Source organism: Podarcis raffonei, chromosome 15 (assembly GCF_027172205.1).
Source record: "Podarcis raffonei isolate rPodRaf1 chromosome 15, rPodRaf1.pri, whole genome shotgun sequence".
Taxonomy (NCBI): Eukaryota; Metazoa; Chordata; class Lepidosauria; order Squamata; family Lacertidae; genus Podarcis; species Podarcis raffonei.
The window spans coordinates 38,533,969-38,559,673 of NC_070616.1; the positions used below are offsets into that span (position 1 = coordinate 38,533,969).

At 41.7% G+C, this 25,705-nt stretch overlaps 1 protein-coding gene across 2 annotated transcripts; it reads left to right on the forward strand.

Annotated features, from left to right (window-relative positions):
• The first annotated feature begins 143 nt into the window (after positions 1-143).
• On the forward strand, positions 144-25,402 carry DDHD2 (DDHD domain containing 2). Of its 2 annotated transcripts, none has more exons than XM_053366680.1 (18): positions 144-255; positions 2,473-2,685; positions 3,978-4,168; positions 4,878-4,967; positions 6,008-6,128; positions 6,580-6,669; positions 8,993-9,125; positions 10,008-10,216; positions 12,194-12,264; positions 12,964-13,086; positions 13,745-13,840; positions 15,383-15,502; positions 16,608-16,763; positions 18,671-18,773; positions 20,018-20,191; positions 21,494-21,656; positions 22,154-22,261; positions 23,260-25,402. In XM_053366680.1, exons 2-17 carry the CDS (start codon positions 2,481-2,483, stop codon positions 22,233-22,235), a joined length of 2,127 nt encoding a protein of 708 aa, XP_053222655.1. In that variant the 5' UTR covers positions 144-255; positions 2,473-2,480; the 3' UTR covers positions 22,236-22,261; positions 23,260-25,402. The 2 variants fall into 2 exon arrangements, with proteins under 2 accessions (XP_053222655.1, XP_053222654.1); XM_053366679.1 differs by lacking the exon at positions 144-255 and adding an exon at positions 504-628.
• Positions 25,403-25,705: the final 303 nt, after the last annotated feature.

The following is a 25,705-nucleotide window of genomic DNA, read 5'->3' on the forward strand; positions in this document are numbered from 1 at the left end:
CGCCGGGCGCTGCCGAGGTGCGAGGCCCCTCAAGGCTCGCGGCGGAAGGCGGGCCAGGCCGGCCAGGCCCGGCCCAGTGGGAGGCGGGCTGCGAGGAGAGCCGGCCTGCCTCGCGCGCCCCAGGCGGCCCCGCCTCGCCTCAGCCAGCCTCCTCCTCCTCCTCCTCCTCCTCCTCCGCCGCCGCCGCTGTTGTGGACAGCTCAGCCGGCCGGGGAAGCGGCAAGGCGAGGACACGTCGCGGCCTGGGCGCCCGGGGTCAGTGCGAGAGGAAGGCGGCGGGGAGGACGGGCTGGAGCTGCTCGCGACAGGCGAGCCCGGGGCGGAGGGCCGAGCGCGGTGCCTCTCTGAGGCGATTCTCTGTCTCGGCGGAAGGGGCGGCCAAGGGGATGCTGCTGCCGCCGCCGCCGCCGCCTCCGCTGGACATCATGGAACAGGAGGGGACTTTCTGACCTCCCTGATGTCAGGAGGAAGAGGGGCGGGCGGGGCAGGTTTGGGGGCAGCCTCCCGTGGCTTGTGGAACGATGAGCCCCGTTCGGACGTTCAGCGAATGCGTGTCGGCGAGGGCGGGGACTCGCGGTCCGTTCTGCGGTCGCTGCGTCTGATGTCCAGGCGTGTTCGCCAGCAATGGGTAAAAGGGACGGGGGGGACGGGGATGCAAAATGTCACGAATTCCTGCGGGGAGTGACAGGATGGAGAGGGACGTGTGCGTGTGTGTTTCTGTGGGGCGGGGAGGTCCTCGATGCCCATGTGGTGGCAGGGGAAGGATGTGTGCCTGCACACGCAGATAGACGCAGGTTTATCTGTGCCCTGCACCTGCCGCCCTGGGTGTAGCGGACAGGAGGTTATCAATACCTGCCCAGCCAGCAGTGGTCTGGGGGGAGGGAGCTGCCCAGTGTCCACGTGCCTCTATTTTATTTTTATTTTTGGGAGGGATGGTGTCAGGGGACCATCAAATGGTTTGCGATTGTTTGGGTGTCAGGAAGCTGAAAGACAGCCTGGGTCCTTCCTGTAAGGTGTTCTCAAAGGCTGGGTACCAGGTAGGAGAAACCTTGGTCACAGATGGTACCTTGGTTACAGATTAGTTAGGAGGTGGCGGGTGCTGCGAAGGTGCTGAGGAGGACAGGGTGGCCTTTAGACTAACAAGGGCAACAGTGGGTTACTGGATCAGGGGGGCAGCAGGGCTTGGAACGTGGCATCCGTAGCGTCAGTAATGGCTGGGAGCAGCTGTGTGCACAACTCATTTTGTAGCAATGGGTGTTTATCCAGCCTCCTCTTCTTCCTAAGGGGAATCTGTCACATTTGCTGTTTGTTTCTCGGCGCAACCAGTATTATGAAACTGGAAGCATGTGCTGAAATGATTGGTTAAGCTTGTGGCTTTTGTATTTGGTATCTGGGTGCTTAGTAGTAAATACCCTGTGATTAAAAGGAGATGGGGTCACTGCCTGACAGGGACTAAAGTGTTGTTATTTTGCTGACTAAGAATTTGGAGCAGTGTTTGCATGTCTAATTCGTACCCTTCTGACAATTTTCTGCAAGGACTAGGATCATTATTCATATTTTTGCTTAGCTTACTGTTTTTGATGCTGAAAGCACCAGTCTAGTTGTCACTGCCCATATGTTCATTGAAACCATTGTCTCTATTGGAGATTTCTGGAGAAATATTTTTGAACAATTGTCTTGTGACAGGTTAGTGTGTTTTGCCATGTGGAGGCAAAACCATCACAAAACTGAATATGTGAAGCCATCTATAGTTAGCAACTGCAAGAAGTCAAAATGTCTTAATATTAGCTTATTTAATTATCATTATGTATATCCAAGACTGAAATTTAATGTGTTAGCAAGTGCCTAGGGTCTCTTTAAAGCAATAAAACCTGTTCCCCACCCTGTAGTAGAGTAAAGTCTGAGCAGTTAGGATTCTGTGGCTGTAAGTATCTTATTTAAATTATCATTTGGGGGGTACATTTTCATGTCAGTTAGGTGGGGATTCCTACCTGTCTGCGAGTGATGTAGTTTTATTTATTTTCATTTGTATTTTGATTCACTTAGCTATTTTCATTCAGTTATAATTTCTCTTCTGGTTCTCAGATGTGGAGGTGTAATTCAAAGGGATGGTAATATGTCTGTCCATGAATTTTAGAATGATGCATTTAAAAATAATTTATAAAGCTGCAGAAGGGAAAGTAGTTCTGATGCAGTTGTGGGCTCTTAGATGTTTAGTTAGTGGTCCCACTGAATTGCTTTGTGCTGAAGTTGCAGTCCAAATTGTAAGTTTGATTTGGTTTAAGAGGCTTGATGTCTGTGTGGTTGCTGTTGGCTCATTTGTAGCAATTTACAATTTTATCTTGCTCATTTTCTCAGAAACTGTGCTGTCTGGGGTCATTTTTATTCCTACGTAACCTTTTCATTCATTGCTATCAAATAAACTGTAGGTATTTTAAACCATATTCAGTTTCCTGTCTTGTGTTCTTCCAGGCAGTGCAATGTCAGCAGCAGAGCATCAACCGACAGAGCCTTCTCCATTGCCTAATTTAGCCAGCTCATCTGAAGCACTGGAAACAGATGCAGCCAATAAATATGAGGCAGTTTGCCCTCATTGGTTTTATTGCAAGGTAGTAGATTCAAGAGAGAGGTGGATTCCCTTCAGTGGACAAGATTCAGAGAAGTTAGAAAATGCTCATAAATCCAGTAAGTTGAAATGCTGGGGAGGTGGGAGCTATCCTTTAACACTAAGCCTTCTTAGTTAGCAATCTTTCCCAGTATCCTCTGTTGCATTAGTGGTGTTCAGAGGTTTCCTACAATATGACTATATCCAATTCTAAGTCATCTTCCCTTGAAAATAATCTCTCTAACTGGCGTGGTTGCATGGTTCACTCAAATACTAAATCATCTTCCCTTGAAAATAATCTCTCTAACTGGCGTGGTTGCATGGTTCACTCAAATACTAAATCATCAGATGACGACTTGAAACTGGGTTTGAAATATGAGCGTTTCCAGCCAGAAACCAATTGTCATGGCCACTCTTATAGTACAATCCTATGTATGTCACTACTCATACATAAGTCCCATTGAGTTCAATGAGATATACTCCCAACTAATTTAATTAATTTGATGGCTATTTTGCACCTAAGATTATAAGAAGAGCCCCACTCGATTAGGCCAAAAATCCCCTAGCCCAGGATTCTGTTTTTTACAGTAGCCAATCAGATATTCCTGGGAAGCCCAGAAAGCAGGGAAGCATAAAAGTCAGAGGTAGCCTTCATAAATTTCCCCAACTCCATATAGTCATTGCCATATGTTGTGGCAGTGCATGCTATAAATTTTGTGTTGTGCAAATAAGTACTTTTCATTTGTCCATCATAAATCTATTGCCAATCAATTTCATTGGATGTCTCAAAGTTCTTCTGGTATAGGATAAGGAAGAAAGCCAGTGATTTACTAATATAGTGGCTTATTAACTAAGTGACTCTGAAGACTAAGATCTGCAGTATAATTATGAATACCAAGGGATCAGAGGGTGTGTTTCAAAAGCAGGGAATTATAAAAAATGACCTACCTTCTACAATTGTACTTCATTGAGAGTGTTGGTGGCTGGAAGTAAATGTGTGAGAAATGAGTGGAGAAATTTAACTGCAGGTCCCTGGGGAAGGACAGGAAAATATGCTGGACATACAGAATTTATCCACAAATTGTTGTCATTTTGTAATCATTATTTGGTATGCTTTCATAGCTATTTTGTCAACTACAAAGACGACGCACTTGCTTTAAAGAATAAAGCTGCAGTCTTCTGAATTCTGCATTAGATACCATATTTTGTAGGAAGCAAACAAAAAGAAAAGGCTACTTATTCTTTTAGAATCTGGTTTTAGCCCTGCTTTTCCTTTTTACAAAGTTCCATTAATAATGTGTGGCTGTGTAGGTCAGGTGTCCCCTTATCTTGGGTTTAAGTCCTGCTTTATAGTAGTCCTTTTATTTTGCAGGCAAGTACTGTGATGAGCTAGTTGTTCCAACAGAGGGGGGAAGATACGATGTACATCTGAAGAAGAGGTTACGCTATGCTGTTTACTGGGAAGAAGATGAATCTGAAGTGAGGCGCTGCACTTGGTTTTACAAGGGAGACAAAGACAACAGATATATCCCATACCCTGAAAGCTTCAGTGAAGAGCTAGAGGTAACCGTAAATTATAACTGCTGATAACTGCTGCCTCCGGCAGGCACCATGCATACCTTGATTGTAATGTTTCCATTTTTGGCAAGTCTTTTTGATCTTGGATATGCCAAGTTTTGTAACTTTGCAAAACGACATGGGAGCTCACAGGCCACTATGTGGGAAAACTTACATGTATGATGCCAGTATCTGTAAATTTTCACCTACAAGTCAAATGGCCAAGGTGATGGTGTGTGTGGAGAAAGGCTACCCCCCATCATTCTACATTTCTAATCATCTCTCCCCTCAGTTGATAATAATGTCAGTTACAGCAGATGGCCTAATTTCCTGATGCTGTATTTTGTTTGGCCCCCAGATTTATATTGTAAGGACATAGACAAGCATTCTTGGTGATTGTTCCCTCATTGCTGCCTCACCATCTCCCAGACAATAAAATACCTACATATTTGCTTTTTCTCTTAATAGTCTCGATTGAAGTGCCCCCCCCCCGAAGGCATGTATTATTGAGAGGCTAATTAGGACTTTATTGGCTTGGTTCTTCAAACTATAGTTTTGGAACTGATTCTAGTCATTTAATTTTGTACACTGTGCTCTCAGAATAGTAGTCCAGTTAAAGATGAGTAAATATGCATAGGATTGTGCTTTGATAGATTTTTAATTTTTTTTTAAAGACATATATTTGACTCTTTAAAGATTTTCGTCTTCTTCTCAGGACACCTATATGATCTGTGTCACCTTAGATGAGTGGAAAAAGAAACTGGAGTCTCCGACCAGAGAAATCATCATATTGCATAACCCAAAGGTATAGTGAAGCTTAAAAGTTTGCTCATTGCGCCTCTCAAGTATTACAAGCATCGTTTATCTTTTAATAAACAGTTTTGACTCTGTTTCAGGAAATCAGGAACTTCTGAAAAGAAAAGTTCATTTCTAGAGGGGAGAATAGGTGAAGTGTTATTGCCTGGTCTGTTAGAAAATTGGAGAAAGGAGTTTCTATATTCTACCCATTTTCTGGGTCTTATGGTGTAGACATGCGTGTGGGTTGTTTGAAGGTGTGAGATTGAATTATGCCTGTGGTTGCTGAGTGTGGAGAGTATGATTTGAGGGAGTGTCAAAATGGTAGGCATACGTATATTGGTTTATAATATGTATATGCTGAATTGATGTGAGTGTATTGATCATGAAAAGGTGTGCTTGAGAAGAACCAAATGGAAGGCATTTTTAGCTGTAATTTATGTTGTGCTTATTGTTAGGAATTTAATTGCTTAATTATACGATCGATGGGGATATGATATTTTGCAAATGGGAAGTGGTTTTTCTTTTGTCTAGCTGTCAATCATGCTGTTTTAAAATGTGGAATTTATATATTTTTAGTTGGTTTTCATTTGTAATATTTCATTTCCTATGTTTAAAGGGTATTTTGATTAGCTATGTACTGTATTTCACAATGTGGCATTTTCCTTCTATTTTTGTAGCTAATTTTTCTATGTAATGTTTATTTTGATGCTAAAGAAGATGCTCTGCTTATTTCCTAATTGTCTCTGATAGAATGCGGACATTTTCTGGCAATCTTTGTATTTGTCATTGGAAAAAAATGTTTTAATCTATGTTGTAAACCACTTAGAGATTTGCGTAAATATGAGCAGTATATAAAGTTTCCAAATAAATAAAATGTGTGTGCACTGGGAGAGGAGAATGTCTGCCTCTCCTCCAGCGTTCCTGCATGTCCATATTTGGGAGTTGCATTTAAATTATTACCCACTCTTGAAACTGATTCTCTGCTTTGTGGTTTGTTTCTCCTATTTATGTAGTGCTAACATCTTTTATTTCTGTGGTCCTTTAAAGTTGATGGTACATTACCACCCAGTAACAACCACTGATGACTGGGGCGCAAGTCCCACAGAGCAAGGCCGGCCAAGAACTGTGAAGAGAGGAGTGGAAAATATTTCTGCTGAAATTCCTAATGGTGATGACATGCGTTTTTCCCCCCTGCTTATTTTAAACTTACCTGCTTTTCCTTTCTTGATATGATTTTACACAGGGATTGTTCATTAAACAGGATAGACAGATGTGACTAAAATGATTAGAAAACTTCCTGGTACTTCTGCCCTTGCTTCAAACCAAACTATACCCAAACTTGAACATAATTCTTAAAGATGTTATACTATAACTGAAAAGTAAATAGTCATGTTTGTAATATATATATTTTATCTATTAATGATTTTTTATTTTTTAAAAATTAGGGAAGCCAAAGCATAATCAAATATTTGATTTAGCTGAAGTATAGAATCCATAACTTTTCTTTGAAAAATTTAAGATTTTTTTTGTGGGGGGGAACCAAAACTTACATTTTGAGAGAATGTCACTCCCATTTGAAAATAGTGTCTTGATAAGGATGTAATTTCTATTTATTTCAGGGGAACCTTTGCAGATAGACCATTTGGTTTTTGTTGTTCATGGAATTGGACCTGCATGTGATATTCGGTTCCGGAGCATTGTTCAGTGTGGTAAGTCTGCAGTATAAAAGATACTTGTTGGTTCTGCATCCCAGGAGATCCACACAAAAATGTGGGTCTGTTGTATAGACAGAGTTATTGTGATGTCTTATAACCATTTTATTCCATTATATATTACTTAATTGTATTCCACTTTTCAGAGAGACATTCCCAGGGCAGCTTTACAGTTAAAATAGAAATAGAACGATACAGCAGAAACAGTAAAATGAATACAATAAAACAATAGCAGTGGAATTTAAAACAGCTGATGTCAGAGCCCACTGGTTCAGTGAATTTCTGCTACTGTTTTTTTTTTTTCATATGATGAGGAAATTAACTGATGACTGTATTTGACTAGAAAGTCAGTCAGACTGATTCTGTTTGAGAGGGAGAAGCAAGTTGTCCACAAGATCAATTGGCTAATGATTCTAAGGGTTTTATGTGCACTTAGATCTCACAGAGATTGCCAAGGAGGATATATCCAAACTAAACTAGTACAGTAGTTCCTCCATATTATAGCAGCCTTAAATTATATATAATTCTCTTCCCATCAAGGTTGAAATAGGAAAATTGCAAGGCTTGGTGGGCCAAAACAGTCTCTAGAGAATGTCGTTTACAGATCTTTATTACATATAAGTCCTCATTGGCACTGGGAATTATATTGGAAATTGAGATACTTTCAACAGAAACTGGTGATGGTACTAAAAGAGTAGACTATAGATGCAAAAGTTTTTCAAAATCCTTTCACCTTAGGGCACTTTATTCTGCAAGTAGTACAGCTTTGCTTGACATTGCTTTGTAATCAAGATGGATGCAAAAGTTGCATAAAACACAAATGTAGTTTACAGATGTAACAAATCACTGGGGCTTACTGTGTCGTAGGTTGCTTCTGCACTAGGTGTTTTTCTAGAATTGCCAACCTTTGCTCGCTTTCTTTTTATGAGAAATCCAGTTGTCATCATTGCAAAAATGCTGAATTCTTGTGTTTTCTGCATTACCCATTGTGTGTTTGCAGACTTGATGTGTGGCTTTTTTTCTTCTTCAATAAAATACAGTTGCAGTGCCAGCCTGTTTGGTGTGAACAGGCTACACACTGTTGAGGCTTTTTAGGTTTATTATATATTTAATAATAATTTAATATGACCAAGATTCCATTGCTGCTGTTTTGTTGTATTCATTTTACTGTCTTGCTGTATTATTGTATTTCTATTTTAACTGTAAACTGCCTTGGGAATGTCTTGCTTGCCCCTTATGGTTCCAGCAGTCTCTTCCCTGTAACAGGACTTGCCTAGCAGCAGCTCCTCCTTGGTCATGATGAAGGGCACTGCAGTGCTTAAATGGCTTAACCCAGGCAGGTTACAACAGTGTAAAACTACAGTATTAAAACTGGTTAAAACAATTTAGAATCCAAATAGGGTGAATCCTAAAAACATATAATCTTGGGTGTCAGAGACCAGGGTAAAAAGGTGCATCTTCAGTGAAATGCTTACCTAACACTTCTCCCTTTTAAGTTGCAACTCAAAATGCAATAAGGTGTGATTCAATATGCAACCAAACTAGTTTTAGGAAAACAAGAGAGTATATTTTTTCAGAAGTTAACCTTGGGTGCAAAGCTGTCTATCAATGTTTGGTTTCCAGTTCATCTTGGTTTGCAATATAAGATGGGTAAAATGCTTCTTGGAAGGGCTATATCTCAAAAAGTATGAAGTTACCCTGTTACAATTACAGGCCAATGCTATGATTCCCAAATGCTTATGCTCCATGAGCTTTGTAAGCTGATTGCAGTATATGTAGAAACACAAAATCAGGAAATGGATTAACACACTGAGTTTCCACATGTGAACTGTTGAATTAAATATGTATAAACTTAATAAGTTCCTTGGGTACATATCAGATGAGATGCTGTGGCATCCATGATCAGATCTCCCATCCTTCTTTTTCTAAAGATAGAAGCCCTGACATGAGGTTGGGCCTGAGGGGTCGGGGTTAGCCCCTTTCTCTTTTTCTGCTTTCCCAATCTGAATCCCCTTCCTAGCTGCTATTTGACCACTGATAGGGGGATGTACAAGTATAATATGATATTTGTGTATCTTCCTTCTCCTCAGTCAAATAGCAGCTTTGGGGTGCAGTCCAGATTTGGAAAACAGAGCAGGGGGAATTTATTAAATACTCCTTCCTTCTTTTCCACCCACCCCTGCCCCCCACAATGGATGTTCCTAATTTGGAAAAACGTGGGAGATCTGTTTATCCATATCCCATCATTACATTTAGTCGGGGCCTCAATGTGGAGTGGTTTCTCTGTGCCTTGATGCAGAATTGATTTTTTTTCTTACAGTCAATGACTTCCGCAATGTTTCATTGAGTATGCTGCCTGCACACTTCAAGAACGCTCAGGAGCAGCAACAGATTGGCCGAGTAGAATTCCTCCCAGTGAACTGGCACAGTACTTTACATACTGGAGTAGATGTGTAAGTGAACCAAGAGTGTTCCCAGCAAGCCTGCCAGTCATTGTATGTCGACAGCCTAGAGTTTGCCAAAGTACAAGAGATCTGGAGGGTGGCAACACAAGAACAGGCCTTTTCTGCAGTGACTCCCCAACTGTGGAATGCTCTCCCCATTCACTGCATATATTTAGGTGCCAGGCAAAAACATTCCTCTTCTTCCAGGCCTTTGGCTAATTAAACAATCCATGGCCTTTTAAACTGTTGGGGGCGGTTATTGTTTTTTGTTTGTTACTATGTTATTTATTTTTGTGTTTTTATATTGCAAACCACCCTATAATCCTTGGGTGAAGGGCAGTATAGAGATTTATTAAATAATGATAATACTCCTATTTCCTACAATGTGTGAGCTGTCATGCCTGGTAATAATGACAAAGCAGTGGGGACAGAATGGGAAGTGCATGTTATGGACTTTAGACATACCCTAATCCTGTTCAGCGTGTCCAAAAATGGTGTTTTAAGTTTGCTGTTGCTACTTTGCTCTAGAATAGCCTTGCAAATAAGGGATCAGAAGATAGTTGCCCGCTATTCAAATTTTTTACATGCCCAGTGCTGCTCCCACAATCTCCTAGATCAATCTCTGTATTGGCAATGGTTATGGAGGCACTTGCATTTATTTTCAGCGAATGAGTGCCTAATTACAATTCTCCTGTAGTAAATTAGCACCGGAACAAGGGAGTTGTTTGTAACTTTTTGCTTGAAGGATCCAGCATTTGGATTTGTACTGTTCACAGGCAAACTTTATTTTTATCTGGTTTCTAAGATCAGGTATCTGTGTAGGATAATAAAGCTTCAGTGGAGTCCAAGAACATCTGGGAGGCTACATGCCCTTCTCTGTTTTGTTTTCAGAGACTTGGAGAGAATCACCTTGCCAAGCATCAATCGCCTGCGTCATTTCATCAATGACACCATCCTAGATGTTTTCTTCTATAATAGCTCCACCTACTGCCAGACCATTGTGGACACAGTTGCTTCAGAAATGAACCGTATCTACCTGCTCTTCTTGGAGAGGAACCCTGATTTTAAAGGGGGAGTCTCAATAGCAGGTCACAGCTTAGGTATATATACCTCTCTCTTATTTTGATGCATGCAGACATGTTTATTTATTTATTATATTATTATCATCACATCCTTCCTCACAGAGGTGTTGTTTCTGTGGGACCTGACCAGGTCACCTATTCCTGAACAACGTAAAGGTATATGGTCAAAATTCCCTTTTCCCATTTCCTTTTCTAGCACCTTAATTGAATGGAGACACTTGTGTCTTGGAATACAATATGCTTTGTATCCTTGTAACCTGTTACTCCATTTTTTTCCTGTCCTATAGTTTCATAGTGTTAAGGTTTCACTCCCATTTAAAGATAGGTTGCCAATCAAAGCAGCCATTCACAAGCCAATAACTCATTTTGTGGCTATTAGGGACGCGAGTGGCGCTGTGGGTTAAACCACAGAGCCTAGGACTTGCCGAACGGAAGGTCAGCGGTTTGAATCCCCGCGACGGGGTGAGCTCCCATTGCTCAGTCCCAGTTCCTGCCAACCTAGCAGTTCGAAAGCACATCAAAGTGCAAGTAGATAAATAGGTACCGCTAAGGTAAACGGCGTTTCCATGCGCTGCTCTGGTTCGCCAGAAGTGGCTTAGTCATGCTGGCCACATGACCTGGAAGCTGTACGCCAGCTCCCTCTGCCAATAAAGCGAGATGAGCGCTGCAACCCCAGAGTCGGTCACGACTGGACCTAATGGTTAGGGGTCCTTTACCTTTATCAGATTGATCAGCTGCTGGCTGCGTAAAGGTTTGGGAAGGCTGAATTACATTCAAAATCTGTCTCAAAAATCTGCAACCAGAACTCCAACATACTATACTTGGAAATAAATAAAACGTGAATATATTTCTGTTTAATATCTTTCATTGCAATATCCAACTTCTTCGCTCTTCCACTTTCCAACAACAACAACAAAGATTTAAATGCATCCCCCCCCCCAATGAGGTCATGGGATTGAGAGGGTTTGTTAGTGCAGAAATCAGACTTCCAGAGCAGCTTCCTCTGGCTTTTATTTCAAATGTTTCAAAACCCTTATCATTTTACAGTCTAAAGTTTAAACTTTAAAAAAAAATATGATTAAGAGCAGAGCTGCATGGTATGTTTAGTTTCATGATTATTTTAACAGACTTCTTTTTAAATATAAAATGCATCCGCTGAAGGCCAAACATGCCATGCCATAGTGTTGTTGCTGTTTTTAAGTAATGGCTACCATGCATAGTGTAAGACAATTTTCATTTGGAGCATGATGGGGAAAACATTACCACAACCTCCTAGCTTTCAGAAGTCTCAGTGGAGGTGCTGGGAGTACAATGCTCTAGAAATGTTCTCTTCTCAGCCCTCTTGTTGCTGTTTTTGGGCTTGGCAGATCCTCAAGGGCTACAGAGGAGTAGCCCACCTGCCCTGTGTTACTTACATCAGTACATCAGTCCCAACAAACACAAGATGTTAGTGCCCAAAGAGGGCAGGGGCTCCTCCTACGTGATAACATCTGATCAACATCTTGCCTCAAGGCTAATAGGAACGCTGAATAAAGCTGCAATAAGCTTAATTTGTTCTCCTTTTTTGAAGCCTTGTACGTCTCTCTGAATTTTTAACAAGTGTAGCTCCCCTTTTATTCTTCTTTTTGTACTCAAGGTGCAAATATAATGATTTAATGAAACAAACTACACTGCTGAGGTTGCAATTCAAAGGGGAAAGAGAAAAAGAGAAAGAACACTGCCGCATATTTTCCTCTGGGGGAGAAAAAGCAGCTTGGGGGTAGGATTTCCGGTGGGGAAAGGTATACAAAGGCAGTTTTCCCTGTCATTCTCCCTCTTCCTAATCTCAGCCTCAATAATTGCATTTTATTTAAAAAAGGTGGGCGGGGAGTTAAATCACAAGCTTACAGACAATAACTAGCTCCATCCTAGAAAGGGAAGACGAGACATTTGCGGTGCCCTAGATGTTATATTCATGACCTTTCCGCCAAGACACTGACTGTATTCTTTTCTTAGGATCACTTATATTGTTTGATCTTCTCACGAATCAAAAATGTACATCTGATGGAGAGGAAGATAAAAATGAGGTATGCGTTAACATGATTCAACAACTTCCTGAGTTTAAAGCTGGCCTTGTAAGTTCCCTGTGTTTTGGGGAATCTTTGTTGCTTTTGTGCAGATTAGCCTGCTATTCTTCAAAGCTCAGCATTCTGTACTTATTCAAAGGCTAGGAGACTCCACAAAAAGTGCCCCTAAGCTCCTGTGTCAGGGCTGGCTGTTTTCCTATTTTGCATGTTTCTCAGAAAATAGGGGGAAATGTCTGCACAGTCTAGCCTGAGATGGCAAGCCTGGTGCCTCCAGATGTTTTGAACTAGAACTCTCATCAACATTGAATGGGGTAATGAGTTGGAGTCCAACAACATCTGGAGGGTCACAGGTTCCAAATCCTTGGTATAGCCAAAGCTAAGGACTTTTAAGATGTTGATTTTAATAAAGAAGGATCACGTATGTGTTTGCTCTTTTACAGCAGGTAAGTTAAGCAAATGCCTAAAATCACCCTTTTATAATACTATATCTTACAATGAAGGGAGTATATAAATCTAAGAAATAAATAAACAAATAATAAAATATAACATTTATAACAGTAATAAAAGAAATGTACACACTGTGATACAATCAGTACTCTAGCAATATAGTCCAGTAGCTATATATTGGTAACTATCCTGTCTTAAGTGTTTTATCAATGCAAATGAAAAGCTGTACAGAAGTGGTATCTATTTTAACAGGAGTCACAAATATCAGCAACCGGCCAAGAAGGCATTGGATCTGTGACAGACATTTTGACGGAGCTAGAGCTTTCTGAATATTGCGCTGTATTCGAGAAGGAAAATGTGGACAGGCAAGCACTGGTAAATATAGAACTTTTGCATTACTTGCTTTGCTCCAGTATGTATTTCTTCAGCTTCTAGGCTCCTTCATGAAGATCAATAATGGTAGTTTGTGGGGGAATGGGGAGGGAACAAATCCATTCAGGTCTTTGCTCAGATCTCTTGTGAAAGCGGCTTGCAAGGAGTGCCCACAAGACAACTGCATTCAAGTGCGGTATCAGCAGCAAAACTAACCCTGTGTCCAGATGGTGCCAGGATTTTTCAGGAGGCATTTCCTGCCCTCATTCTTGATCTTCTCCGGTGTTTCCTTCTGACAACTAGACAGCAGGTCCCACTGAAGTCCTTTGAAGCTACAGAGTGGGCTGAGCAACTAGAACTTGCTCAATCTGTGAAGGAGACAACTACTTGACAACAGTGTTACCAAGACAGAGCTAAGTTGCTGCCCAAGTCTTACAGATGGTTAGTGGTGGAAGAATATTTGCATGAAGAGTTTCTGAGGCTGCATCTACCAGTATTGCTGTATTTTTTTATAAGGGTGACCTGACCATATTCAACCCTCTGTGTTTCTCAAAGGATAGCACTGAAACACAAGTTACTAAAGTCCAAGGGCTCTTTTCATTTAAATTACTATCTATTGTAGAACAGCTCATATATGTGTGTGTGATTCTTATTCTAACAGGCCTTATGCACAGAAAAGGAACTTAAAGACATGGGAATTCCCCTGGGACCCAGAATGAAAATTCTGCATTATTTAAGGAACAAAAGCAACAACCAGGTATGTTTGGGGTAATTGTTCAAGTGATTTAAATCCATACCTTCAGCGTTAGGGATTGGAAAAATGCAGAATGCTTTGAATCTCCTTGTATTATAATTTTGCGGATATTGGCAATATTTACTGACTTGAACCAAATGGAACATCCAGCCCTTTGCTCTCTCTCCTCCAACACTTTTGGCAATCGTATCTTCTCTCTCCTCCTTCTGTGTGTCTATTCTATTCTAGTTCGTTAGCAGGCAGGCAGCTCCAGTGCAAGGACATTTCATAATCTCTGGGGTAGGATTGGGCAGACCAGCCCTATCCAGTTCTATTCCTCTTTCGCTTGGTTCCCTCCACGCTGCCATTCGGTCCTCTTTCTTCATAAATATGTGTGTGTTTAATTCTGCACACACACACACCCATTTTTTTCCTTTTACTTTGATTTCTGCAAGGTGATCTGAGCAGGCTGCCTTTTACATATATTTCCTGCTTTAAAGTTAAAATCTTGGAATGGTCAGGAAGCACAACTGGTTGAAAACAGCTGCAGATGGCTCTGCATTGATCTGCCATTGTTCTTGGGGTGGGGGCGGCGGGGGCATGGGTTTGTTTGTATACATACGTAAGTTGGGCAATACATCTTTATGTCCAAAAAATTGTCCAGTAGCATCTTGGAGACCAACTAAGTTAGTTATTGGTATAAGCTTTCGTGTGCATGCACACTTCTTCATATACATTGAAACAGAAGTCACCAGACCCTTATATATAGTGGGAGGGTGGGGTGGGGTTTTTCTACCCCACCTACCTGAATCTATCTCTCTCTGTGTGTTTTTCTTTATTTCTTTATTGGAGAGGAAGTGGAAATTGAGAAATTTCTGACACCTTATGCGTACATACTTTAGGATGTGGAGGGGGCTAAGTTTTGCTGGTTTTATTTCTGTTTTGGACTACCACTTTGGAAGGGAGACAGTTTTTCTTCATGTGTGTGCTACTATCTGATGTACCTTGGGACAGACTACATGTTATACAAACAAGCATGCAAGAAAGTCCCAGTGTCCCCTCCCCCTTTTGATTTCTCAAATGAAAAGCTGTTATGAGACCAAACTTTGGAGTGAGTGATAAGATAGATGTGCTTAATATTTCCCTGTCTGCTATGTTTTCCATTAAAAATTGTCTCTGCCTCCAGTAGCTTTTCCAGATGAGATGTTCATATTGGGAAATAGCATAGAAATTGGTAGAACTAAGGTAGAGGCATTTGCATTTGTTACTATTGTATTTTTAAATTAGAGATTGATCTTAAGTGCATGTTTGTGTGGAAACTGACCCAAGCCTTTGAATGTCATGGGCAAAAAGTAAATAATACAATTACTTGAGCAACCAGCGACATTGGCAAATGCATATTGTTTATACTGTAGAAATGCTAAATGGTAATTATTGTGCAACACTGAAACCTTTTTGCAAAGTGAACCTTCTGCTCTTGCAGTAGCCTAGTGGGTTGGGCAGTTGTGCCAGCAGTGTGCTTAAAGGGAATGCTACAGGAGATGGCTGTCTGATTTTTTGTTGCAGAATTCTAAAGGGCAGACACCTGCAGCTGCTGGGGAAGGTGGAAATGTCAAGCAGGAGGTACCTGTAAAGCCTACAAATGCTGAGACGAGTTGCCGGCGTCTGGATGTTGTGACAGGGCAGGTAACCCCCACCTCCCACAGAACTCTGTGCCAGCCTCAATTTAAGAGCATAATAAATGAACAGATGACCTGTTGGGCTTTGAGTGACTCTTGAACTGTTTTAAGAAAGTATTACTTAAGTTCCCCAAGTCCAGGCCAAATTTGTTTTGAATTTACCTGGCCCAGTCTCACAGCTAGGTTGGGAAAACTTCTATTATTCTCCTATATTACGTCAACAAGCATACCCAGTTGACATAGTGTGCTTAGTCTTTCAAAAAAGCTTATTTCAAAGTACCTTGTGAAAGAAGCCTGAGTAAGCTTAGCAGTCATGGAATAAAAGGAGAGGTCCTCTTATCTATTAGGAAACTGGTTCAAAAACAGGCAAAGGGTAGAAATAAATGGATAATTCTCCCAACGGAGTTTTGGTAATGATTAAACCCTTCACTAGCTGGTTCCTAGGTAGATTACCACAGTTTGAAATTTAGAAATAAAAGCTGTTAAATCGCTGCCACAGGTATATGGTGGGTTCTGTGTAAAAGGTGGTATGCAGAAAGTGGAATCTTCCAAGGATTAGTATTAGGCGCTGTGGTTGTTAACTTGCTCATAAGTAATTTAAAGTTAGGGCAGAGCCATGAGGTAGCCTGGTTTGCTGGTGATACCAAATGGTTCAGGGTGTTTAAAACAAAAAGGAATTAGGATAAGTTTCCCCCCCTCAATATATACCGTACTAGAACTTGGAGACATCTGATGACACTGAGTGTTGGAAGATTCAGAACATATAGAAGAAAGTACCGTATTTTTCTGTGTATAACACGCCCCCATGTATAAGATGACCCCCTATTTTTTGGGACCGCAACAACTGTCAGCAGGCCTTGCCACAGCAACCAAGCACACATCCAATCACCACTGCAAATCTCCTGCTGGCTGCTGCCACCAGTCGCCTGTAAAATAAAAATCATAATGTCCTACAGCAGTGAGTTCCACAGGTCAGCTGTGTGTCATGTGCAGGGAGGGATCGCTTGTTTCACAATTGCTATGTGCTTAATTTCAAGTAATACACTCTCATAAATTTGCCGCATGAAGTTTATTTCCCACAAAAACAGTATGTTGTATTTAAACTCCATTAGGTCTCTGCAAACTATCCTCAGCTAATCTACAAACCAGAGATCTTCTTTGCCTTTGGCTCCCCTATTGGGATGTTTCTCACTGTGCGAGGGGTGAAAAGGATCGATCCAAACTACAGCCTGCCTACCTGCAAAGGCTTCTTCAATGTGTTCCATCCTGTATGTATGAGCAGCAATGTCTTGTTCTCCCACCCCCTCCGGAGGGTCAAATTATTGGGTGCTGTCCCAAGTTATTCACACATCTATTTTTGTGCAATCTCTATAAGATTCATAATGACTAAATTAGGTCTCATTAATTCTAGTGGGGCTTAAGTGCAATTAACTTGGTCTGATTCCAACTCAAGATATTTAGATACCCTGCAGTGGCTTTACTGCATAATGTGGAATGTGAACTTAAATGTGGAATGCACTGCTGTCATGGGATCCACAAAGCTTCCATTAAAGGCAGGAATCTGGAACTGGTTGCTCCTTTCATTATCCCTGATCATTGGCCATGCAACTGGGGCTGATGCAGTTTGGAGTCTAACAACATCTGGAAGGCCACATGTTTCCACCCCAATTTCAGTGGATTGTAATTGGAAAATATCCTGGTACTTGGCATTAAGTGTAGTATATAAATTATTAAATGAAAACAGAAGAAAACAAAACCACTAACAGATACATACCAGTTCTGTGCCCAGTTAAAGGTAAGGTAAAGGGACCCCTGACAGTTAAGTCTAGTCGCGAACGACTCCGGGTTTGCGGCGCTCATCTCGCTTTACAGGCCGAGGGAGCCGGTGTTTGTTCGCTCCGCAGACAGTTTTTCCAGGTCATGTGGCCAGCATGACTAAGCCGCTTCTGGAACAATGGAACACCGACACCAGAGCAGCACACGGGAATGCCGTTTACCTTCCCACCGGAGTGGTACCTATTAATCTACTTGCACTTTTTGGGGTGCTTTTGAACTACTAGGTTGGCAGGAGGTGGGACCGAGCAACGGGAGCTCACCCCATCGCGGGGATTCAAACTGCTGACCTTCTGATTGGCAAGCCCTAGGCTCAGTGGTTTAGACCACAGCGCCACTCGTGTCCCTACTGTGCCCAGTTAAATATCAAGTATTCATTCATTGAAAATAACATAAAGTGTGACCATTTTGGACAATTGTGCCTGAAGTTCATTTTTATTTCATTATTTTAAGTATCATGATAAGTGAGTTTAGGAATCCTTTATCCTTCTAAGTACCCAGTGCAGCACCAACAAAGGTTGGCAGGGTGGCATCACTAGAAATCCCATCTTCTTTGCCAGGAGACCAGTCTTCTTGCAGACCAGATACTGATGCTGCGCCAGAGGGACAGAACTGGGATTCTCTTGGTGTACTTATTGTGCTATCCAACAGTCTTTTGTATGGGGAACATGCTGAAGCTGCCTTGTCAGCAGCAATTCAGGATTTCATGGATGTGAGGGCAACTCGGCAGTTTTTCCAGTACATTGTTGGCCTAGGAGCAGTCTAGGAGTAGAGGGGCTTTCTATAAGCTTTTAGGTGCCATGACGAAAGAAAGGTGGGGTGTAAATGTGAGAAACATAAATAAATAACCCATTTGTCATGTCCCATCTCCTAACCCAGCAATGGCCAAACTTGGCCCTCCAGCTGTTTTTAGACTACAACTCCCATCATCCCTAGCTAACAGGACCAGTGATGATGGGACTTGTAGTCCCAAAACAGCTGGAGGGCCAAGTTTGGCCATCACTGTCTTAACCAAACATACACCAGAAAGCAATTGAACTTGGAAGAAGGTCTTGGCAGGCAGGTTCAAGCCAAGAATGGGTCCTTCAGAAATCCTAGTCCTGAACCTTTTAGGGTTAATATGCTGCTGCTAGATATTATTTTTTAATGCAATGTGATTTATATATTTATATATTGCCACTGGTTTTGCTAGTATATTTTAAGAATTGTTTTGAATTTAATCATTATATTGTTTTTAGAATTGTTTATAAGCCACCTTAGTGGTCATTTGGAACCAAAAGGTTGGATAGGAGATGTTATATATAAATTAGAATGAAGTGTCTCTGCTTGCTTTCTTCTGCAGTTTGATCCAGTAGCATACAGAATTGAGCCCATGATTGTCCCTGATGTGGAGTTTGATCCGATGCTGCTCCCGCACCACAAGGGGAGGAAGAGAATGCACTTAGGTAAAAGATAGAATCTTCCTTCTGCTTGCATCACCCTTTGAATCTAAGTATGCTCCAAAAAAACCTCCTTATATTTCTGGCTAGTGATTGAACACAAGACATACAGATTGTCTTCTGCTCCCCTTGGGGAAATCATAACACCTGTCCTGATTCTGAGAAGAATCCAGAGAGACCCAGGTTTCATTTAGAAAGTTGTGTGCTAGCCCTTCATGATTAAAAAGCAACCATCAACCTGATTAAATAACAAATCCCTAGTCCATACAGGGAAATGTTTTATTTAAAAACATAACAATATCTAAATAGCTCAGTTAAAGAAATAATTTTCTGGAATTATTGAAGGTTATTTTGTGGAATGTGGAAATTGATCAAATATTATATACCTGGAGACATTCAAGAGTTGGGTCTAAAAATATTTTATTGTCTAGCAGACTTGATAAATTATTTATAATTATACTAACTCAGATCAAGTGGGATTTGTAACAAAATAATAAATTTTAGACCTAATTAGAAATGTTTTGAATGTTCTTTCCTATAGGAAATTGAACAAAACGAAACACCAATTACCATTTTGACACTGAAAACATTCAAAGCTTTTGATAATTTAGAAGAGAATTTTGTAACTGAGCTTATGCAATTAGGTATCAAAACTGAAGATGCTCTTTCTGCAATTTATCTACATATGCTACAATTCACATGCTATAATTCAGACTAATAATTATGACTCATTACATGCTACCATGGACAAAAGAAGAGTTAGGTGCCAAGTTCCCATATCACATTTTGCCTCCCAAAGTTGCTCTTCAGATAATTCTACTTTCTCAGAATGTTAGCCACAATCCTCTGGCAACCTCAACAAGCGATACAAATGATTCTTGAAATAATGTTTTCACTTGTGTACAAAGGTGAATCATTCCAGCCATCCATCTTCTGGAAATAAAACAATATGTGAGAAATAATCCAGGGAAACAAGAGAATTGGAGAAAAGTTGAGGAAAGTTCCAGTGGGGCAGGGAGGAAGGGGCGAGAGAGAGATGGTGGAATTGTGAGAATCAAGGATAGGATTGAGGAGACGGGGGAAGAAAAAGAAGAGGGTGTTAGGAATTGACTGGTGCTGAAGCCATGGGGATAAGCCATAAGGGGTCAGATAGATGTATCCTGGCCTGTTGATGACATATTTTTAATTGCAGGCTTTCAGAACAGGCTGCTTTTTTAATTGTAAGGCTGTTTTTACCTTCTCCTTTTCAGAACTGAAGGAAGGCCTCACGCGAATGAGCATGGACCTCAAAAACAATTTACTCGGCTCCTTGAGAACAGCTTGGCAGTCATTCACCAGGACTTCGCTTCCCGCTGTGGAGGCAGGAGCCACTGGAGACACGGAGCAAGTATTGGAAGCTGAAGCCAGTTCAGAGAAACAGAGCGGTGAGCAGGGGCTTAATTGTAGTTTGTAAACAGAAGAACAAGGTGCAGAATCCGGCAGAACCCACCCATTCTTCCTGTTGCAACCAAGGGAAATTTTTGCCTGTTGCTCTGCACAGGTCCTTGCAAGATGCTTCCATTGATGCATTTATACAAGTTCTGTTCTGCCCTTCATTGTCAAGTGATCTTAAGCTGGCTAAAACAAATATCTGTACTGCCCTGCCCGGATATACAGTAAAAACAAATGTATACATCAGCATTCAATAAAAGTATGTGACATAAAAGTGAACAACATAAAACAGAATGAAAAGCAGTTCATGAACTCACTTAACCTGCTCCTATTCAGTGTTAAAATAAGTAACCTCAATCATGTCCGACTCCGCCCCAGCCAGGTGGCTAGTGGTGAGTCTTTAATTGGCACTGGAAGTTAAGCAGTGTCACCACCAGTTGTATATTAAGGGGAAGGATGTTCCACAGCTGGGGTTCCACCTCTGAGAAGGCCTTGTCTTGAGCCAAAGAGCTACAGACTACAGGCTTCACACAGAGATGACATGACCAGTACATCCCCAACAGATTTTAATTCCTTGGCAGGGCAGGGAGAGATGCTCCTTCAGTTAACTGGGTTCAGCGTCATTCAGGGTTCCATACATCAGCACTAAAACCTTGTATTTGGCTTGGTAGCATATAGGCAGTCAGCGCAGACCTTTCACAACCCATGTTATATGCTTCTAGCTGGCTGAGTCAGTCCAAACTGGCAGCAGCCTTGTGTACCAGCTGCAGCTTCTCAACAGTTTTTAAGGACAGCCCTATGTACAGCACATTAAAGGTAACATAAATGAGGTTCCTGGGTTTCATCCATTCAAGCACTGACCTGACCCGAACTTGCTCAGCTCTCTGCAAGATGGTGGTCTCTTACTCCTTAGACTCTCAACCATGTGAGAGTTTTGAATAATTTTGTCAATTAATTTAGGTATCCTTTGGCCAGATACTGACAACTTTTGCTCCCTTTGAATTTGTGCTCTGTAATCTCTGGGCCTGCACATGGACTGGTGTAACTCTCTTGCCAAAATGTCAAATTAATTTGTTTTGCTTTGGCAGCAGTCACCCCTTGTTTTCAGTTGCCTATGGAGATGCTTGCAAAGTTGTCTGCATCTAGTGTGTGACAAAGCATCTTACTCCTCCTTAGGCAGGAAACATGACTTGCAATACCTGTTAGCATTGGACAGTCATGCCTTCACCAACCCAGGCTGGTAACCAGTTTTAGCTGTGTATATTAATGCTGTCTTTCTTTCTTAAACAATTCAGATAGGAAACCTGAGGAACCAACCACACCAGTGAAAGAAGAGTCTGCCCCAGTTAACGTGGGTATGCTCAATGGTGGCCACCGCATTGACTACGTGCTTCAAGAGAAGCCAATCGAAAGCTTTAATGAGTACCTGTTTGCACTGCAAGGCCATCTCTGCTACTGGTAAACAAGTTTTTAAAAAATGTGTCTTTAAATTAATTAGCAATTTCCCTCATCTTCCAAGAAGCTCAGAGCGATATATATGTTCTCCCTTACTGGGGGCAAGATCTATCAATAGGCAGAACAAGGTTCTCTGAAGACTTTCCAGTAGGCGCCAGACAAGGGGTTTCCACCACTTTCAGCCAAGGAGGTGGGGTGGGACAGTCTTAGAACTTTCCAACCACTTTCAGGAGTGATAACTTCTGGGAGGAGATAGGAAACTGACAAGAGTAATGCAAACATCCTTATTATTGTCCTGAACACTTCATTCATTCAAAGTTGTGTCTTCAACAATCAAAACTATAGCTGTGGGTGAAATGATTGTGTGTGTGTGTGTGTGTGTGTGTGTTAGTGTTAGGATTGTCCTTTTTCCTGGTGCCTGAGTAAATCTGCCACTTGGGCACACTTGCTCTATATGTAGTTCTAATAAGTAATTCATTGTATAAATATTTAACTTCCAGGGAGTCAGAGGACACAGTGCTGTTGCTGCTGAAAGAGATTTACCAAACAATGGGCATTGGCATGGACCAGCCCCTTCCATAAAGCCAGACTAACCAGCTGCACCAAATGTAAGTTGCCCTGTCTTTCTACTCATCACCCAGTTGGGAAAAGTGCAAAAAACTATTTTGGCTGTGGTGCGTGCACTCAACTCACAATGAATGCTGTTTGCAGATTTTGTGGGTTGTTGGTGGTGCTTCAAAAACCTACCAATCCGGTTTGGCCAAGCATGACCCTAGGACTCAAGAAATGAATGCGTAAGCCACAAATTAATATGTGTTTCTCATACCACCTTCAGCATTCTTGTTTGTCCACAGCTAAAGTGGCTCAGAGTCAAATGGCCGTGAAGGAACAGTAACAGCCTTAATTCCACAATCCTAAACAATACAGTGAAGTAATGGTTAATTCATTACAGTGAATCAAAATCTTTTTGATTGCAGCAAACTTTATTTTCATCATACTGTACTGATGTTTAGCTGGTGTAGGGGCATGTCTATGTACTGGTAGTTTTCTGTTTTAGCGGGGTGCACCCATTATCATCCAAGAAACATGGTGGGAATAGCAGTGGCTGTCTTGAGTTGTTCTCAGAATATAACATGATTGAGTGAATCTCTTTTTCCATTGATAGTACAGGGCAGAAAGAGGCACTCTCCTTTCTCCAGACCTATTTCCTGTTTTTCTGATTGCTTAACTGTGAAAGAAGCGTAGACAACTGCCACATAACCTCCTCCCAAATGAGTATACTTTGTTTAAACAATGCAAATTTAATATTTTAGCCAAAAGTCACTAAAACAATTCATTATCTTTTGTTTTTCAATTTTTTTAAGTCTTAGTTGCACTGTTGAATGCTACTATATTTTTCAGAGATTTCTCATAGAGCTACACGATGCATTCAGTACTATCCTTTTCCTAATTGTCACTTATGTTGACATAAGTGACATAAATGTTTTTTTACCCAGTGTTTGCAGTTTTGAAATAGCCATAACGTAGTTCCCATCCCGCTTTGATTTCTGCATCCATCCATCCATCCATCACTGGCCTAGCTAATCTTTACCTGTTGCTTCCTTAGATTTGCTCCATGTTGAAAACTCATCAAGGCTCCTGTCCACCTTCCTCTTGTCTCCTCTGTTGCTGCTGTGCCCAGCATGCTTCACCCCCACTGCCTGGAGCTCTGGAGAACTCACCACCCAAGTCTTATTCCGTGAGAAGTGCAGCAAGCACTTTGACTCTCTGGGCTGTGTCCTCTGGCTAGAGGCGAGCGTGTGTCAAGTTGCAATACCACCCGCATCAGGTCTAGTGGTGCACTAGGCGGGGCCAAGAATCGGTGCTAGAACTTCACACCTCCTCTTGAGTTGGAAAGCCATGATACAAGACGTTGATACCAAACTGGGGAGATACCACACTTTGCTGAGTAAAGCTGTGAGGAATGTGGGCATACGGAAATGCTTTTTTTGTGGCTGCACTGGACACCCAGCACCAGACGTTTTTGTTTTGAGTAGATTTTTGTTCCTTCAAACCTTATTGCTGCTGCTTTGCCCAACAGGTGGAGCTACAGACCAAAGCAAAAAGGCCAGTTCCTGTCCCTACCATAGCAAGCGCTATTGTGCTGGTAATTCCCATGTATCGTCCTGTACCAACCTTGCTACAACAGGAAAAGCACATAGGCACTCACTTAGGAATAAACTAGACAGGTGCTTGGAAAAACCCTGTAAATCTGTATCTGGCTCAGGTGACTCCTCAGATTCTGAAATTGTCTCTGTTGTCTGCTTAGTGTAGTTCTTATCCAAACAGCTTTAGCATACTGGAGAAGCTCCATTTCATTTGTATCTTTGCTGTCCATGCTGTGTTAAGAGCTGCAGTGATCCAGCAGCTATGCAATAAGGAAGAGAGCCTGGGCTGTTGGCTGGCTCTTCCCCTGAGCTAGGTTCAATAAGAATAGGATGCCCTACTACAAGTGTTTGGAAAGGATTATGCATCGCAAAGATGGTGTCTGTGACTGAACATCCACTCACTTTACAGCTAATTCTGATCTCATTTGTCAGCGGGTGAGTGGGATAAGTCTGGGTCAAGGGGAATCATGTTTCCCAACCCTTTAAACCTATACCTACTTACCAAGAGATCCTGGTGGTGAATTAAAACTATGCCTGTGCCCATTTAGTAGGTTGTGTTTTAAAACAGAGTAGCAGTAGCTCTGCACCTGCACTTTTCACACAGGAGATCATATTTTTTTCCTGACAAAACATAGGGAGGTGGTTGGCTAACTGCTCACCAAGTTGATATGCCGTGCTGTATATTGAATACAGGAGGCCACTAATATATTTACTCACCTCCATTTTCTCCTTGCTACCAGTTCTTCAAGTCCTGTAGTAAGCAAGGAGAAAGGCGATTTCTGCTTCACTTGCCCTTGAAAGTTGAGTAAGGAAAGAAACAGTGCTGTTTCTCTAAGCTGAATGCACTGCTGGTGGTGGGTGGCCCACACTAAAGGGCAAGGGGAACTTACTTGCTGCTGGAAAAAAATGTGGAACTGTAACCTGAAACAGGTAACCGTCAGGTGAGTCCAGATGCAGCAGGGGCTCACTTCACCTGTGTCTCAGCATGGCCTCGGAGGATTTGCTCATATTTTCAGAGAGCCCCTTCTACAAAGGCAACAGCAAACAATGTGTCGTGCTATTATTCTCTCTGTATTGTGTATCAAAACTCTTTGTCAGTATTCAGTTTGGTTATTCATCCTATGTATTTGCACTATTTGTTTCTGCATTGTTCATCATCTCATCCACTTGTGCTGCAGCTGAGGGCTCATCCACTCTTCACCTTTTGCCCTGTGCTTCCTAGGTAGAGGTCAAAGCTCCCAAGCCCACCCCCCCCCACTGCTTTCCCCAGGAAAACCCACAAACAGCAGTTCAGGTTTTCTGCGGAATTGTTTTCAGTGGTAAAGAGCAGGTTTTCACAGGGAAAGTGCTGGGGACAACAACAACAAAAGCACACTTTGGAGCTTTAAAGCATGGACCTCTGCATAGAAATACAACACAAAAGGAAGTCTGGGTGACCCTGAGCGATGCTATTTGACACAACCAAGTTCTGGATTAGAATCTCTAGCAGCAGTTATAGGAAGAGTCCAGCCTCGGTCAATCAATTCCCAAACAGCTGTTGAAGTTTATGCACTTTGTAAAATATGTCTATTTTAAAAGTTATTTAATTCTTTTTCCAGTAAATATTTGACTTTGGTGCATTTATTGGCCTCTGTAAGGAGAACCTTGGAAGTCTGAGTGGCCTAATGACACTTTATTGTGTCCCAATATGGGAACCCAAGCAAGGTTGGAAAAAAGCAGTGAATATGCTTTTCTCGTGTAATTAGAGAATGTCCACAAGTGATTATAGCTTACTACTTAGCCAGATCCCTGACTTCTGTCATTCTGTGCACTGTGACAGAAATCAGCAGTTCATCCAGCAGTTGTCAACTTGCAAAAGATGCACATCCTTTTCCCCAGCATGTTCCTGTGTTGGAAGATAAATAC